General features: G+C 40.5%; 1 protein-coding gene across 3 annotated transcripts in view; it reads right to left on the bottom strand.

Annotated features, from left to right (window-relative positions):
• Nucleotides 1–241: 241 nt before the first annotated feature.
• The window catches only part of LOC115055224 (Kv channel-interacting protein 2), a 70,093-nt gene continuing 53,532 nt past the window's right edge, over nucleotides 242–16,802 (bottom strand). The window contains exons 3-10 of one of the 3 annotated variants that reach the window (XM_029520850.1): nucleotides 5,136–5,218; nucleotides 4,260–4,384; nucleotides 4,008–4,077; nucleotides 3,523–3,593; nucleotides 3,212–3,319; nucleotides 2,702–2,806; nucleotides 2,543–2,605; nucleotides 242–2,465 (exon numbers count right to left, since the gene is read on the bottom strand). In XM_029520850.1, the coding sequence (XP_029376710.1) occupies nucleotides 2,418–2,465; nucleotides 2,543–2,605; nucleotides 2,702–2,806; nucleotides 3,212–3,319; nucleotides 3,523–3,593; nucleotides 4,008–4,077; nucleotides 4,260–4,384; nucleotides 5,136–5,218 (673 nt within the window). In that variant the 3' untranslated portion in view covers nucleotides 242–2,417. Of the gene's footprint in view, nucleotides 2,466–2,542; nucleotides 2,606–2,701; nucleotides 2,807–3,211; nucleotides 3,320–3,522; nucleotides 3,594–4,007; nucleotides 4,078–4,259; nucleotides 4,385–5,135; nucleotides 5,235–16,802 lie in introns of all 3 variants that reach the window. The other 2 variants (XM_029520849.1, XM_029520851.1) reach the window with 2 other exon arrangements.

Here is a 16,802-nt window from a genome sequence, read left to right as displayed (position 1 = left end):
AGGATGCAATTTTAACAGGATGCTTGTGTGAAAAGTTTTTCAATGTTACTCACCCGTTGCCTTTTGTCGTCTCAGACAAGACCTGTTGGTTGAATTAAATGTGACTATTGGGATTATGTACATATAAATTATGAACTCTTTTTTGCTGACATTGTTGTGATGGATTGTAAACTATAAATTATATGTGAAGAAGTAATTGTTGCTTTGTACTGTATCTTTTAAACATGTAAAGCTGAAAGCACTGTCTTATTCTAATAAAGACGTGGCAACATGGCGTATGTTCTCTGAAATTCAAACTCTGGCCCATTTTGCATAGTAACTGTGATTTTTATTGTCTCTGTACAAAATATACACATCTTAAATACATAACGCAACCAGTTGAGGCTAGATACCTAGACAGTAAGTACAACAGGTTAGTAGGTTTTCATTGTTCTAGACACAGTACATGCGAGTATAGACAGGTTTAACTTGTGGTCAGGAATGGAAGTTAAAAACTATCAGCAAGGAACAATCAGAGTCCAACCACTTTTCCCTTAGACAGTAAAAAAATGTAACAATGAACAAAAAGTAAATGCGTAAGTGCATATTTTCATCAGGGCCTTTGTGCACCCTTACACTGTGCTCTTAGTGGAATGAGAGATTGGATGCAGAGCTGAAAATGTGAGAGAAAATTATTGCTATCCCATGATGGTCTCTGGATTTGAAAGACCACAAACTGCAGGCTATTTCTGTATGACTTGAGTGCCTGTGGTACTTGCACTATCTTAGTTTTAGGAGTATTTCTAGTGTGAAAAGGCCCAAATTAATAATTGGTTGGAAATCATCTAAAAATTATTAATTCAGAAGAGCCTGTGGGTTCACAATCTAAAATTACCCTTTAGTGTGGACTGTGTGCAGGGACACCTACACAGAGCTACACCCTCATATCTCTGATTGCCCCTTGTCCTACATTATACACGACATCTCCCTCTCTCTTCACCCACAGGTGGGCAATGTGTCTTAACTTAGAGCGGCTTTATATGCTTCTTAAATCTTCTCTTTGGTGTTACAGAGAGAGGGAGAATAAGGAATGGTATGGCGTGCATGGAAAAAAAAAAATGTATTAAACCAAATCTCTCTCACAGACAGGTCACACCCAAAAACTATGCTTCTTCTAAATTGGATGAGCCTGATTAATAGAACAAAGATTTTGAGCTTTTTTCCCCCCTCCAAGTGGTAGAACCTGCTACAACCATTTAACAATTCTGGTTACAAGAAGTTCACAAATACAATCTGCAATCTAATAAATTCCCCTTGAATGTACATTGAAAGACTAGTATGACTGTGGTATGCCAGTCCCGTGTTGAGAGAAGACGGGATGGTCGAAACATCTCGACCGTTGTGCCATCTCCACACTGTACTGCCTAATATCACACCACTGGGAATGCTAGAAAATGTACAACAGTCTACAGACGTCTACAGCTAGACCTGTAATAGTTTTCAAGGCCGGGAATTGTTCTTCAAGAATCCCATGAATGGAGGTGGGTGTTCTCCTATTAGAGTCTTACATAGGTAAGATGGATGACATCTCTTTCTGTTACACATGCACACACACATACACAAAGGGTGAGGCACCTGTGAATGACTAGGAACAGCAGACAGACAAGCAGACTTTGGAGTATCTCTGTAAATACATAGCTGGATATTAGTGACATCATCATGCGATACTGAAATCAGTTCCTCGTGGAAAACAACACGTTTGATCCCCCACCTGTCAAAGAAGATTGCTTGGATGTCCAATTCATCAGTTATTCCCTCAGAAAGGCTCTTGTCCACTAGATGGTGATAGATTCATTTCTATTTTCATGGCTGAGTCATCAGCTTTCAAGCAGCTCCAGGGAGACGTCACCCTCGCGCACAGAGGCCAGATGGCATGATCAGAATCACAAATCCAAATCTCAGCCATTATTCGGGGGTGGGGGGGTGGGGGGGAGTGATCTTAGGTCACAGTTAGCATAAACTGCTTCCCTCTAAGTTCAGCCATCACAGGCTGTGATAGTTCCTCCATTAACAATAATAATAATAATAATAAATAAAAGTTCCGATAAAACAGGTGAGTGCCCATGATCCCACTGCTTGTATTCTCTCTCTGTGTCTCTGGGATAAAACTAAGTTTCTGCATGATGAGGAAGGAAGTTGGGGAAACTCCACTGTGGCTTGGAGAAATGCCACTGGGGGTCCGGAAAGAGGGAGATGGCCCCTCAGGGCCCTTAGGACTCAGCGCTCAACAGAGACTCAAGCACAATCTTGCAAGCCAGAACACGCAAACACACGTTCACTAAATCCTGATTCCTCCATCATTCTCACACGCACACAAACACACATGCACGCAAACAAACTACCCTCCCTGGTGCCGGCGTCCTAACTGGTCCAGATTCTTAGATGACATTATCAAACAGCTGCATGGACTGCATGATGTTCTCATCCTGGACAGATGTTAGAGAAGACGTTAGAATATGACATTTTCCCCTGAAATGTCAGCTTTCAGTCTATACAGGCCTACCTTTTTGCACGACTCGATGAACTCCTCTATGGTGACCACCCCATCTTTGTTCCGGTCCATTTTCTGAAACAAAAATAGAGAGATTTACTGAGAAACTATTGGAGGTGTTATACCATTTCTGTCATTTTAAGCAACCACATTGAGAGTCGTGATTTTAACCTGGAAGAAGCTTTCTACATGTTCTCTGGGGGCATCATCCTGCATAGTGGGGTATGTGTACTTCCCCATCATGTCATAGATGGACTTCATGATGTCTAACATCTCCTGAGAAGTAAAGGACAAAAGAAAAACCATAGTAGTGGGAAGGTTTACGACAATAAGTCCCACATGCAAACATTTTTTTCTTTTTCTAAATACGTTCTCCAATCCCATCCTTGAGTAGGAATGTCGGACTAATATGATAGTTTACACAATTTGTTTAATTTTTTGGATAAATATGACATTTGTGACTATTTTGTTCTGTTCCACCCCAAAGGAGCTTGGTTCATCTTCATATGAATCCACATATACCACAGGATGTCTTTGAGATAATGCAGCAGGGTTATAACTTAAATAAAAGTCGATGCATTTAGTGACCAGTGATCAGATTCAATGGCCTGTAGTTATTACAACCATGACACCACAGTTACTTCATCTAGGCCCACTGCAACGTGTGTTCATGTGTGTTACCTCTTTGGTGATGCAGCCGTCTTTGTTTAGGTCATAAAGGTTGAACGCCCAATTTAGCCGATCGTTAATGGTCCCTCTCAGGATGATAGACAAACCAAATACAAAGTCCTGAGATAGAAGAGAAGAATGCACTGTCTTGTGATTTAAAAATCTTAAATCTTGACACAGTGCATGAAGTCAAATAATTATCACAGTACTAATCTCTGTGGGCAGGTGTATAGAGGGAAAACATATTTCCGTGGCTCCAGTGACTGAGGCCGATTTCATTGGAGTACATTTTACTTTTATCACACGACAAAAATAGATCTTACCTCAAAACTAACAGAGCCGTTCTTGTTAGTGTCGAAGGCTTCAAACAGGAAATGTGCATACATACTAGAATCTGCAAAAGGTAGAGACATACAGTCATGGGTCTGCCATCAAAACATGACGCAAAGTCTTTGAAGAAATAGAATTAGAAGTGAAATAAATGCAGCCTGGATATAAAAATAATTTCAAATACAACTGGAGGCAAGTGGTTAACATTTCATCAACCTAAATATCATAGGATGAAAAATTGACTTGCCTTGCAGTACAATGTACTATAGTTCTACAGAACACATTTATAATAAGTTCATTATGTTCATTCCATTGTAATGATGGAAAGTTACCTTTGCAAAATCAAATTAATGATGCTGTTTACACTTGTACCCAAAATTTCTGAAATGAATGCTGCCAGCAAGAGTGATTTAAATTGGGGTAAATTATGGACACAGCTAGAGCTCCTTGGCTTCAGTGGTAGGAGCTGACAACTCACCTCCCTGAGGAAAGAACTGGGAATAAATGTTCTTAAAGTTCTCCTCATTCACGACACCACTCGGACACTCCTGGGATACAAATGTGAATTGAGAAAATTCATTAGTTCCCATCTAACACATAGAAATTTTTTTTTTTTTTTTAATAAAGCATGTCAACTTTATTTCTCACCAGACTGATTCTGCTCTTAACTCTTAACATAATGGTGCAACTAGAACCAGACATGCAGTCTCGTTAGTTTAGTGCGACCTACATTTTTGAACCCTCTGTAGAGGACTTGCAGCTCCTTCTTGGTGAACTTAGTCTGCTCCTGGAGCTTGTCCATGCTTTCAGGGCGATGACACACAGTGGACAACTCAAAATCATCTTCCACGCTGTCTGTGTGAGGGAGAGACCAGCGTTAGTTTGCATTAATCACCGCCACACGCCTCCAGATACTGCCATGACCTGGCCAACCTTTTTAAACGAAGGCATCAAACTGATACTGAGCCCATCATCCAGAACAAGTCATGCATTTAGCAAAATAATTTTTTTTTTTTTTTCCATAATTTCACTCACGGGAAATACAAATGAATGCAATTTCCTATACATAGTCATGACGGGACAAGGTCAAGCCAATTCTGCACACCCTTGTTCCAGCACAAGCTATATTACTTCATGAAGCAAAACATGATGAGTAAAAGATTGCTACAATATCTCAAATTCAAGTATACTAAATTATATACTAAAAGTGGAGGACAGTCCTGCACTGTGGAAGTGATGGAAAAAGTTAACCAGTAATAAAAATGGTAGAAAATGGCAGAAACCAGAAAAACTGCCATGTATGAGTTTTCACGTCTGTAAATCCTGCTAGTTCTGACCTCAGCTCACACACATACACTCATAAATACACACAGATACATATTCCATTGCCCACGGGAACAGCACAGTCATCTAATCACAAAATACAAAAGCAGGTGAGACCCATTAGCCCCAGTGTCTTTGACTTCGTTGGGTTGAATGCGTTTCTGTAAATGGGTTTATGTGTATACTGAATGCTTCTGGGAGATATGCGTACATGACGACAACCACACAAGAGGCTGGACACGTGTAAGAATTATAGATGTATAGAGAGTGAAGAAGCACTTGCTTTGACTGATTGAGGGGGCAGCCGAGGGCTTGCAGCACGGCAGCAGCTTGAGGAATCGCTGCTTTATGGTTTTTTTGCTTTGGCTGGTGGAGGGATTACCTGTAATCACCAACCATAGCACATAGGTTAGACACACACAAACGCACACGCATGCATGCAAGTCTGTAATTTAATTCTGTTTTCTCACGCACACACATGTACACGTGTCTGTAAAAACCACAATCACACTCCATGCAGTGGACAGATGCAACAACTGGGCAAATTGATAAGTTCCCGCTGACCTGGTTTTAGCGATGGGAGACCACAAGTGGCACTTCAAATGTTCGATATTATCACACAGCAGCAGCAACAGCAGCACAGCATGCCCTCAAGAAACACATTGGCTCCCGCATCAGACTGGCTCTCATATCGGGTTGCCACATTCAGTCGACAGTATGAGTTATTAGAAAACCCAGTAGGCAATATCAACTTACGACACAAGCCAACATCAACAGTTTTTATTCTCAATTGGCTTCAACAAGGACATCCTTTCATCGGTTGTATGAGATATCTTTTCAACAACTGGATAACCAAAGACCATCATGCCTCACACCAAAGCACCAGTCCATCTCAATGCGGACCTTATGATGCTTATTAATAGAATAGTAATGAAAATTAAAACCAGTTAGAAGTAAAACGCACACATATGGACTCTAATACTGACTCTTGCCCCTTAGCCTCCATGTTAACAGTCCCGAACTGTTTTCAGCAGAGCCCCTGCACATTGAGGGATGAAGGCCATGATGGGTTGAAACCAGTATAACCACAGTACCCCCACAGATTATTTAACCCATGTAGTGAGTCACCCTGCTGCCTCCCTGCAGCGTGCAGCCCCGGGGACCCTTCCTGACCTCACATACGCCATCGTCATTTGGCGCCAGAACAGGCTGAGTGTATCCAATGGATAGCAGATTAACAGATCCAGCCACCTAGCACAGGCCTTGCCCTCTGCCCGAGGATCTGTGCAACTGAGTCCATTAGGTTGTTACAGAGATGAATCCCAAATATTGGGAGTCACTGGTATAAATGTTGATCAGAGTACTTAACAAGAAACACCAATCATGTAATGAGCAATGCTGTCACTCCAAATCAGGGAAAGATGATCACGATATGATCGAAAGCTCCAGAAACACTGGAAACATGAGGTGAGATTGTTGAGGCCGTTTTGTTCTTTACACTTGTTCTTCTGCTCTACTACATACGCCGTATAAATTCATCATAAATTCAATAAATCTTCAATATTCATATGAACTACAAGGTCAGGGACATTCATAGGTACCAGTCTCTGCATAAGTGTGTCTAATGGGTTTTTCTAAAACATCTGGCATCACATTACAGATTACAGTTTTGATGGAGCATCTATTATTAACTGGCATGATCTATTTTATTCGAGGTAGAGATTAGTGCAAAAACAATCAAACAAACAAAAAATAACTACTCATGCTGCCTCAGGCTGAGCTTGAAATATTTGCTTTTAGTGTATGTTTGTTTTAGGATGGCACTACCTTTGTCTCTCTATTTCACAAGCTTTTCCACCCTCTCTGTTTCCTTTTGTGTTTTCGTCCTTTGCCGGTGATGAGATTTCTTGCTTGTTGTGATGTCTTTGAGTAAATGTGCTCCGGCTGTCTTGGCAAAGTTTCTCTTGGAAAAGAGATATTTGATCTCAGAGGAATGAACTTCATTTTAATAAGCACATGCACAAGCGTATTTCTTCAAAGGTCCCAGAATTTGCTGTAGTGTGCCGCCAAAATCTAACTGCCCATCTATATTGTTGGTGCTGTGCTACTGCTGTTTTTTCTTTTTCATAGCCGTTTTAAAGCTTAAAGTCTACTGTGGTCCTTACACTATTAAAGCAACTTGATCGATTTGTTTTCCAACCTTTGAAGTTAAAATTGTTTTTTCAAGTGGCACTCACACTGACTTCAGAGATTCTTTGCTTTTTGTCTGGATAGAAGGAAAAGCATCTCATCTGTTCAGACCAACAGCTGGTCTGATGAGGAATGCTGTGGTGCAGCATTAGGGCCGTCCTAACCCTGAGCATCATGTAGCTATTGTGTAAATAGTGTTTAATAGTTTCTACAGGATATATAAAAAAAAAAAAAACCCAAAACACTTCCATTTTTAGCTCATATTTGACAGAATTTCTTAACTTTTGAAGCAGCTTCACGTTTCATCTACCCAGGAGATCTGAGGATTTTCTCAAGCCGCAGAGAAACCATCCAATTCTTCAGCTGAAATGAAAGCAGCAGACATTTTACTGTTCAGAGCCAAGGTGATTTAGCTCACTGATGATGCAGATGCAGAGCAGTTGTGCAGATTCAACACTAACCCCTTCCAGGTATGAACCTGAGGCCTTCTGTGACAAAGTGATGAGTGAAGTAGAACTGTGGTTTTTAAAATCATCAAACTTAAACTCCCAGAGTGTTGTTCGCTGTGCTCCACGTATTTAGTGGTACATTTCTATACAGCTAAGGGACAAGTGAAAAACAAAAATTCAGCAAGAGCAGAGATATCCACACTTTTAGCCCCTTATGTAGCTTTAGGTCAAAAAACATCAGACCTGCCATGTCCCATAATGCATCTTTTTTAAAGATATGGTAGGATTTCACATTTATCAACTCAATGCCACCAGTTAGTCATGCGATCCCTTCTGTTAAATGTGTCACTGAGGTGAACACCTCACCCCGCCCTCTCTCAGAAACACAGAAATACTGTGCAACGACTTCATGAGAAGCAAACAGGAAAATTAAAAAGTAAGTCGATGGTTGAAAATCTTCTACTCGCAGAATACTTTAGATGTAAGAAATACTGAATAATGAATTTCAGAAATGGCTTTTTCCTACATGGATTTAAGCTTTTTTCAAGATAGATTCTTCATTAAAATATATTTATTGGAAGTTATTAATCTCCTCTGTGTCACAAATGCAGCAGTTTTAGAATACTGAAACTATATGGGAGTTAGAAATGTGCAGATATACTGTATCCACTTCAGTATTTCCCTGTCAGACAAAGTCATACACTCACAAGCGCGCACACACACACACAACAGGGGACTGTCAACAAATGTAACAGTTATTAAACCCTAAAAACTGTTAAGAAAAACACACATCTCCTTTTCATTGAGAGTTTTCATCTACTACATTTATCATTTTTACTACTCCCAGAGTGCCTCTCCTTTGCTTTCTCAGTGTTTCTCTTACCTGCTACCGAAATGTCGATAAGCCCCAGAAAGTGCATCAGCTTGAGGGAACTACAGACCACCAAGAGGATGCCCACAGTCTGCAGCCCCTCCACCTCCCACTTGTCCTGGAAGAACAGATGCATCCTTTCCCCTCTTTCTCTGTTGGTAAAACAAAATCTTTTCTCTTGCCCCCAGGCAACCACACCCCCACCTCTCTTAGCTCCAACAAGGAATGCTCCGTCTTTGTCTCCCCAGCACACCTCTCAGTCTCCCTCTATATGCCGGCATTCAGCCATCCTAACTCTGCACGGCACCCCACTCGCTTTCTCTGCTGAGGGTAGATTGTTATTCTCCCTGTTTCCTCATTGAGAGTGCAAAGTGTGTAGCTGCAGGACCGCCAAGTTGCTGCGCCACCCCTGTCCACCTCCGAGGCTGTCAAAGGTAGTTCAAGTTCCAGGTAAGGTTCAGACAATTCACTGTCTGTGCTGGCTGCTTGGTGGATTTTGTTTTTCTGCTCTCTGGTTTTCCTGCAAATGACTCTCAAGCTTTGCCTTCTCCCTGCCTCTCATTGCTCTCTTTCTAGCTGTACCTTCGTCACTCTCTTCCTGCTGAGTCCCTCCCCATGCTTAATTGGGTCAGTGATAGGAACGAGTGAAGCTGTAGAAAGGAGGAGAGAAATGAGAAGTTAAAGGAGGGGGGAAAGAGGGAGGGATACTATGTGTAGGGTAAGTGGATAAATGTCATGGCAAACATACAAAAGACAGAGGAGAAGCGTGAGCCAAGAGAAGAGTTTGGAGGTGAGGTGGAGAAAGGTGTGGCAAGATGGAGTGGATAAGAGAAGAAATAACAGCAGCCAGAGGTAAAGCAAGCACTGAATTAAATTAAAAAAAAAAAACAACAACAACAACAAAACAAAATAAAACAAAAGCAAATGATAATGGAGGAAAATGAAGGACGAAATTGAGATACGAAAAAACAGAGAAAGGCTAACAGAAGGGAGGAGTGAAGCTGTGGCAGCAGATATCTGACCCAGTGGCTACTGTGGACAAACTCACAGATGTGGCAGTCTCTCCTGAGACCCAAAGCAACATCATGCACACAGCGTGAAGGTGAAGTCTGGCTTTAACATTTAACATGTTACTGTTGGGATTGGATAGTTGGTTTCACATCTGGCACACTGACATCCTGCCACAGATAGACAGAATCTCTAAACAGGGTTTGAAATAATCACGTTGATCCATTTAACTTTACATACAACGTGTTTTTGAGAGTGGTAATTTGGCACATTGGAATTGGGGCAAAGCCATCAGTCTTCAAATCAACGTGTAATAAGAAAGAAAGGTGAAATGACAGTATGTACAGGACAAGGATGCCGCCTCAGTCGCCCTCGGAAACATAATGTCAGAGGAATTTAATGCAAAAAGTGATCTTTCCTGGTGCAGGGACACACTGATGGATTGGCATCAAATCTGATCCCAGTCCCCTTACTGTAAGATGATTGGCTGTCAGACCATCACACTCGTTTTTTTGGCGGCTGTTATTAAGAAATTCAATGTTTCTTTTCTCAGTATCACTCTACAGGTCAAGTGGGACTCATTGTCAGTAGACCCTGTATTACCTCACATAAAACAGATTCTACGTTTATGACTCTAAAAACCCTGGTATCAGATTTGTATTAAGGTCTGGCAGATATATTGTGTTGAGGTACCGGAAATTAAACCGCATTTGCAACTCCACTCCAGAGGCACTGACAGTCACATAATTTCTCCATGTTGTCCACGCCAGTGAAAAATCGCTTGGAAAAATAAAACAATTGGTAACCTGCTGTTAGAGGTTTATGCGGGGTTAGCTACAAATATGACGCGGTGAAGGAAAAAGCATGGTTTGGGTAGAGTACAATAACTACATGGTTAAGGTAAGGGCCCATTTATGGTCGTGATTTATCCAAAAAAAAAAAAAAAAAAAAAACAATAGTAGCTGATGGGGAGAGAACAGAGAGAACTGGACAATTTTAAGTTTGTGGAGATATACAACCACCACAACCTCTTCTTACTACACACTTTATGACTCTATAAAGCCGCTGTGCTTCTTCTAACAGATAAAAGTCACTTCAACAGTAATATATAGTGTTTTGGGGCTTTTACTATGACATAATATGGCGTGGCGGTAACAATTACTGCGGTGCTGCATATGAAATGGTGAAACTACAATAAAAGCATGAACCAACACCACTCCTCTTCCATCAGGTTCAACCTGCACACCATATTTAAGAGCACCTTCAGTCATCAAAAGTGTAAGTGAATGCTGTACAGAACGCCGGGGTGGTGGTGGTTGGGGTGACAGGGGAGTATTTCTTCCCCATCACTTTTGCTTTATTTTGTCTGTATGATTATACACACTGTATATAGACCTGAGTAGGTCTACTCATTGCCAGACAGAAAAAGACCAGGATGTGGAAGGGGGGAGTTAAAAGCGAAGCTGGGAGAGACAGGGAGGTCTACGGAGGGTTTGACGTGTCTGTTTTGTGATTAATGATTCTCAGAGTCATAATGAGACCTAAAGCGACTGTATAGCCGCAGAGCCTCGGGAAACACATCGCAGAGCAGCCTTGTGAGACTAAACAGCCCACTCTCAATCAGAAACGGACTTATTCTCTTTGGTGCACAAAATGACAACAGCAATGAGTCTAAAGGCAGAAACTGCCCCATGGAGGGCGAAGGTGTGCAACAGTCACTCACTGTCATCGAGTTTCAGGGGGTCAGCTGTGGCTGTCAAGTGCTCAGTATATCCTGACCTGATGAGAAAGGAGACTTGCCACAGCTTCTGAAGGCACTGAACGACTGGACATTATTATAAAATGGTTTTGTTCATGTAAATTGAGATAACTGAAGAGACAATAATTCAGAAGAGTGTTATTAAATATAAATTACTTCACAGCTGCTTACCTGCAGAGATTTCTACTCTTCATAGAAGAGTACCCTACCATATATTTTGAATGCATTTATGAGTGTTATAAATTGAGAAGCTACACGACTTCATAAATGCGGCAACATATTCAGGCCAGTAAATTCTCACACAGTCTACAGTGGTGGAGTCACATCAAGGATGAAAGTGTAAGAAATCAAAGGTTGCTCATCTGTCTTTACCTCTTACATAAAGCATCAGGTTATCAACCATAAAACAAGACAGGAAATTGATATGATCCAAGCAAACCATGAAAACTTCCCATTTAACTTTTTTTTTTTTTTTTTTTTGAGAACTCTGCTCAGAAATAATAGAAGCATTAATTTTGTCTTCCTTCCCTGCTACACTAATTTGGTGAGTTTCAAGTCAAAAGAAATTTAGTTTTTTTTTATTCATGTGAAACTGCCAAAGTTTGTATTTGGCTTGGAGGGAATTTTTTCTACATATGTATATATATATATATATATATATATTGATGTATATATAAATATATATTTATTTATATATTTTTTTTCTTTTTTTTTCTACTATTAAATGACGTGTGGTTTGCGTTAAGCGCTAGTATTTGCATGCTCATGTCGTCACAGAGGCTGTACTGATATGTAAATGGTAATTAGGTGTAGTGATTAACGTGATCCTTATCGCACTGCACAAATTAAAAATTTGACCCACCGATGGCAACACATACAAATTAAGGGATTTCCAAAGGGTGTGCAATTCTTCCCGACAGAAAATTGAACTTAATGACAACCCCTCCAAGAAAGGCAACATTTCACTCAGGACAACCTTTGCAGATGTCATGGTGGCAGCAACGGAGATGTAGGTAATGGTCATTTGGAGACATTCTCTCAGGGGCATAAATTTCTCACATATTTCACAGCCATTAGCCGATGATTGCTATTCGCAGATGAACTGACCATCAAATCTGTAATACTGGGAAGAAAATCTGGATACAGGTGAATTCCCTGAACACTACATATAAATCTATAAGGGCTTTTATACAGGCAAGCACATCAAGCACTTCACATGACAGTTGTTTATACACTGCTAATCAACTATAGGCTCAGCAAAGTGTGAGTGTTGATCCGTGTGTGAGGCGGCGTGTGTGTGTGTGTTAGAATGGGCAGGACAGTGGTGAGCATACCAAACGGTTCTGAGAGAAGTTTCTCAGATGCTTCCTTTCCTCACCCCTTTGACCTCGCTACTTGTCACCTCAAAACATCTCTTAAGGGCGACGTGTGAAGAATCACAGATGAAATAAAGGCTCTTATTTTAGCTTCAGCCGTTGGGTGGTGGTGCATATCAAGGAGCGATGTCTGTAATCTGTCCCAAGTGATGTCCTGATGCTAATTCAACGATGGATTTTCACTTCCCAGAATGCTAACTTTCATGCACGGTGGACAGACAGACACACACACACACACACACACACACACACACTCAGGCTGTAATAAAATGTTAGGTTAATCATTCTTACTTGATTAGACTCTGAGGCATACTTTGCCTGAAGCCAGGCACACCATGTAATTGAAATACCACCATATTTAGATGTCTACCTGGGCAATTATTCCTCTCAAAACTGATTAAAATGTCTAACAGAGGGAAAGGTTGTGTGTCTGTATGCATGCGTGCGTGCGTGTGTGTGCGAATGCATGCAGTGAAGGAGACAAAGAAGAGGTCATTGACAAATGGTGCTCAAAATTGGCTGGTGTGTTTCCAATTAGATAAGTGAAAGAAGAGATCCATTTGCATAGATCATTAGCTTTTGAGGATATTTTTAATACTGTGATGTGGGACAAAAACAGATTCATTCTACTGCGTCCTTTCAGTGTAAACTACAGAAAGCTACTAATGAACAGTTTTCTGTGGAGTGTACATGATCAACGACGGAGGGGCCGGAGGCTTTTCTCTTTTGAGGAAATACAGTAAGACACAATGAATGGTTTCTATACACATGGACATTTATACTGAATTTTAGGGGAACATAGGTGGTTGAGTTTATGGCAACATCTTTTTTATTAGCCAATCTATGGGAAAGACATGAACAAATTAGGGAGAATGTAAGAAGCATTCCTTCTTAATAAACTGTTTTACAGCAGATTGACAAAACAGATTTCTTCTGAATGTCTTTTATTATAACCCAACAACAGCTGGAAAGACTAGTCAGTCAATTGGTGGACGACAAAAAATTTACCCAGAGTGATTTTGGTAACTAGAGGATTTAAGATTCTCAAATTAAATACTTTAAATTTTTCTAACCCCAACGCTAATTAACCAAAACTTATTTAGGTTTTGGGCTGGTGGTATTACAAAACCAGATACTTTATTTATTTAATTATTATTATTTTTATTTTTTTTGTGTGTGTGCGTCTTTTTTCACACACTTTCCTTTATTTTCCAAAGTAGAAACATCTCATGAGGAAATGACTCAGCAGATTAACCAATAATAGGGGAAAAAAAAAAAAAAAAAAAAAAGAGTTGCAATTGACAAAACTCAGGGAGTCTTAAAGGCACATGGCTGATCTTCTCGGTCATATAACGCAGTGATGAACTTTTGCACCTGAAGAGGGCAGTGTGCAGTAAGGCTGAAAACACCGTATTCAACAGAGCTGTTCACCTCTAGCTATTTTCTGTGTAATTGCCCTTCATTTAAATTCTGCTCCAGAGATAAAAACTAACAGTGGGAGGCTAATGAAAGATCACAAGCCATTAAAAACACCCACGACTCTCACACACACACACACTCTAACACACTAACTGTGAAAGGGACAGTGATACACATGTTTATGACAAAGACCAGTCCGTGCTTTGACCCTTGTTTTGGTACTCAGCTGCATTAAGGCTTTTCGAAATGCATCAATTTTAAAGTAGTCAATCTAAATTACTTTGTGATCACTCACAACAATGCCATAAACCTATTTCCATCCAATCATAAGCACTTTGCTCTGCTGTTTCCTGCCAGGAGCCAAATCAGGTAAGCGGGTCGATAATAATACATTATAAAAAATAAAAAAAAAATTCCAACAGTAAAGAGGGTTTCAATTGCAGCTCGATAAAGGTTTGGATTCAGCTGCTAAAAGACCGCAAATCAACAAAAAAAAGGAAAATTAAAGTCGCACCAACTGCACTACAGAGCAAACACCTCTGAATGAATCAGCATCCTGCAAAACCTTACTTTATTGGAACAAAAGCTGGCCATACATTGGATTTGGGGGAAAACTCCACCAACCAGGGGCTGCCTACAGGAAAGTTTATTTGGATGAAGCCACGAGTAAAGATTGAATTGACAGATACATCAGTAGCAGGAGGACAGTAGCCTGTAGCATCTCCTTTTTGCTGTACAACAGATTGAGTAAGAGCCACTGTCTGTCCAACATAAATGTTTTATCCCAGTGAATCCTGCTGCAAGGCTTGTGTGCCCTTGTTAATAGTTTATATCTGAGAGCGAGCGAGAGAAGAAAATTAGAAGAAAGAGAGAAGATTGAATAGTGTAAGGAGGAGAGAGCAGGCAAATGGTTCAATCAGAGAGCAGATAAAACTGCACTTCACAAAAACTTTCGTTCAGCATCTCGAAGTAACTGAACATCTTACATGTAAGTAAAAACTGAGATATGAGAAAAACTGAGTTACTTTAGTCATTAGCACCTGATGTCAGGAGTATCTTTAGGTTTCCATTTCTTCCTTTTACTTATATATAAATGTATGTAGTTTTACTTTAGTTTGATTGCCTAAAATGTTGGTTGGATTTGAATGTCTGACAGTTATGTTTTGTGCAATGTGTCTAGATGCAGTGCATTATTGGTAATCCCTAATTATTGAATAAATAGCTGATAAAGCTGCGCTACACTTTAAAAAAGTGATGCCATTTTGTTGCACTTTGTTTCCATATAATTGGCATAGCCTCTTTAATGCTAGAAATAATTTCTGATATTTTCACAGGGGCTGGGCTTCTGGATCTGAATTAGCATAGTGCATCATGCAGTCAGCTGCTGATTAATAGCTGACTCTGAGGTCTTAGATTCCAGCGCTCTCAAAGGCACATGATCCTTTTGAGGTTATTTGTAATTGGCTTTAATTGTGCTTGCAAGCTGCTGCAGCAGCTTAGATAGAAGAGCAAATGCTGGAACATTTATGAGGTACACAGCATACGGAAAAAGGTCTCCAGACCCGAGGCTTAAGGCAAAAAAAATCTTACAAACTTTAAAAAGTTATAAAGGGATATTTTCACGGAAATGTCAGCCTGTGTATGTCTGTGAGAATCCATTGATTTATTCCCCATTGTTATCATTTTTCTACAGACACATGTCAGAGGAAGAGCAGAGGAGCGTCAACAACTTCTGTCCTTCTATCCATGGAGCACCTGCCATGCAAAAACACACACACACACACACACAACAACAAACACACAGACACACACACCTGCTATAATCAAATTGAGAGAAGGGGAGCCAGAGCAAAGACACAGAGCGACATAAAGAAGCAAATAGAGAAAGAGAGATTTATATATAGAGAGAGGCCAACGGCCAGGGATAGACAGACTTGTGTATTAAATATCCCTCGTCTGATCCCCCTGTGTCCCTGGATCTCATCTGCTGGCTGTTTAGCCATCAGAGAGAAGGAGCCTCCTCCAAGGACAACAAGGACACACTCCTCCACACTCACTGCAGTTTCATTACTGTTAATAAACTTTCCCACAACCCGGATAGTTGTTGTCCAGACTGGTGGTAGAAGTGTCCATGTGTCTGCATTTGTTTCAACTTTCCCACACGATCAGATAAGAATCCTGACTTCTTGTATGATAATTGAAAAGTTTAAGTGATCCATTCTTATGAAAAATTAAAGCTCTAGATGAGATTTGTCTTAAGGTCGAGCCACAAGTTCAGGCGAATGACATAGAACATTATTGGATCTGACAGCTGTGATGTCCTTATACCACTACGGAGTGTTTGAAGTGATGTTTCTTGCTCTAAATGGACTGAACACACACACGCACACACCATATTCCATTAACTTGCCTATCCATTGAAGGGCAATTACAATGACGGTAGATCGAGGTGTGTGTGTGTGTGTGTGTGTGTGTGTGTGTGTAGATACAAATGGGTCCTCTGCTGACCGCCAAGCAATTTACCTGCACTTATCCCTCTTTGTCATACTGTCTCATTCCCACACACACGTACACACACACACTCAACTGATCATAGCCAAATATTATCTTAAGCATGATAAATGATTTTCTGAACCTTTTCGTGTACAGCCAAAGGATGTTGTTCCATCGTGGAAATCTAAGAAATAGATATAGATCGAATACAAGGACCACAGTAAAATATCACTGTGGAGGGTAAAGGATTAGTTTCTGCCGGCCAGCTTGAAATATGGCTCACATCCTGCTGCTGAATCAGGTATGAGTCGATATAAAGGCAAGGAGACACATTACATTATCAAAGGCCTCTCAGAAGTGACTGAGTAATGCTGGAACATCTCCC

The sequence above is a fragment of the Echeneis naucrates genome, chromosome 15 (genome assembly GCF_900963305.1).
Source record: "Echeneis naucrates chromosome 15, fEcheNa1.1, whole genome shotgun sequence".
NCBI lineage: Eukaryota > Metazoa > Chordata > Actinopteri > Carangiformes > Echeneidae > Echeneis > Echeneis naucrates.
This window is presented reverse-complemented; position numbering and strand designations above follow the sequence as displayed.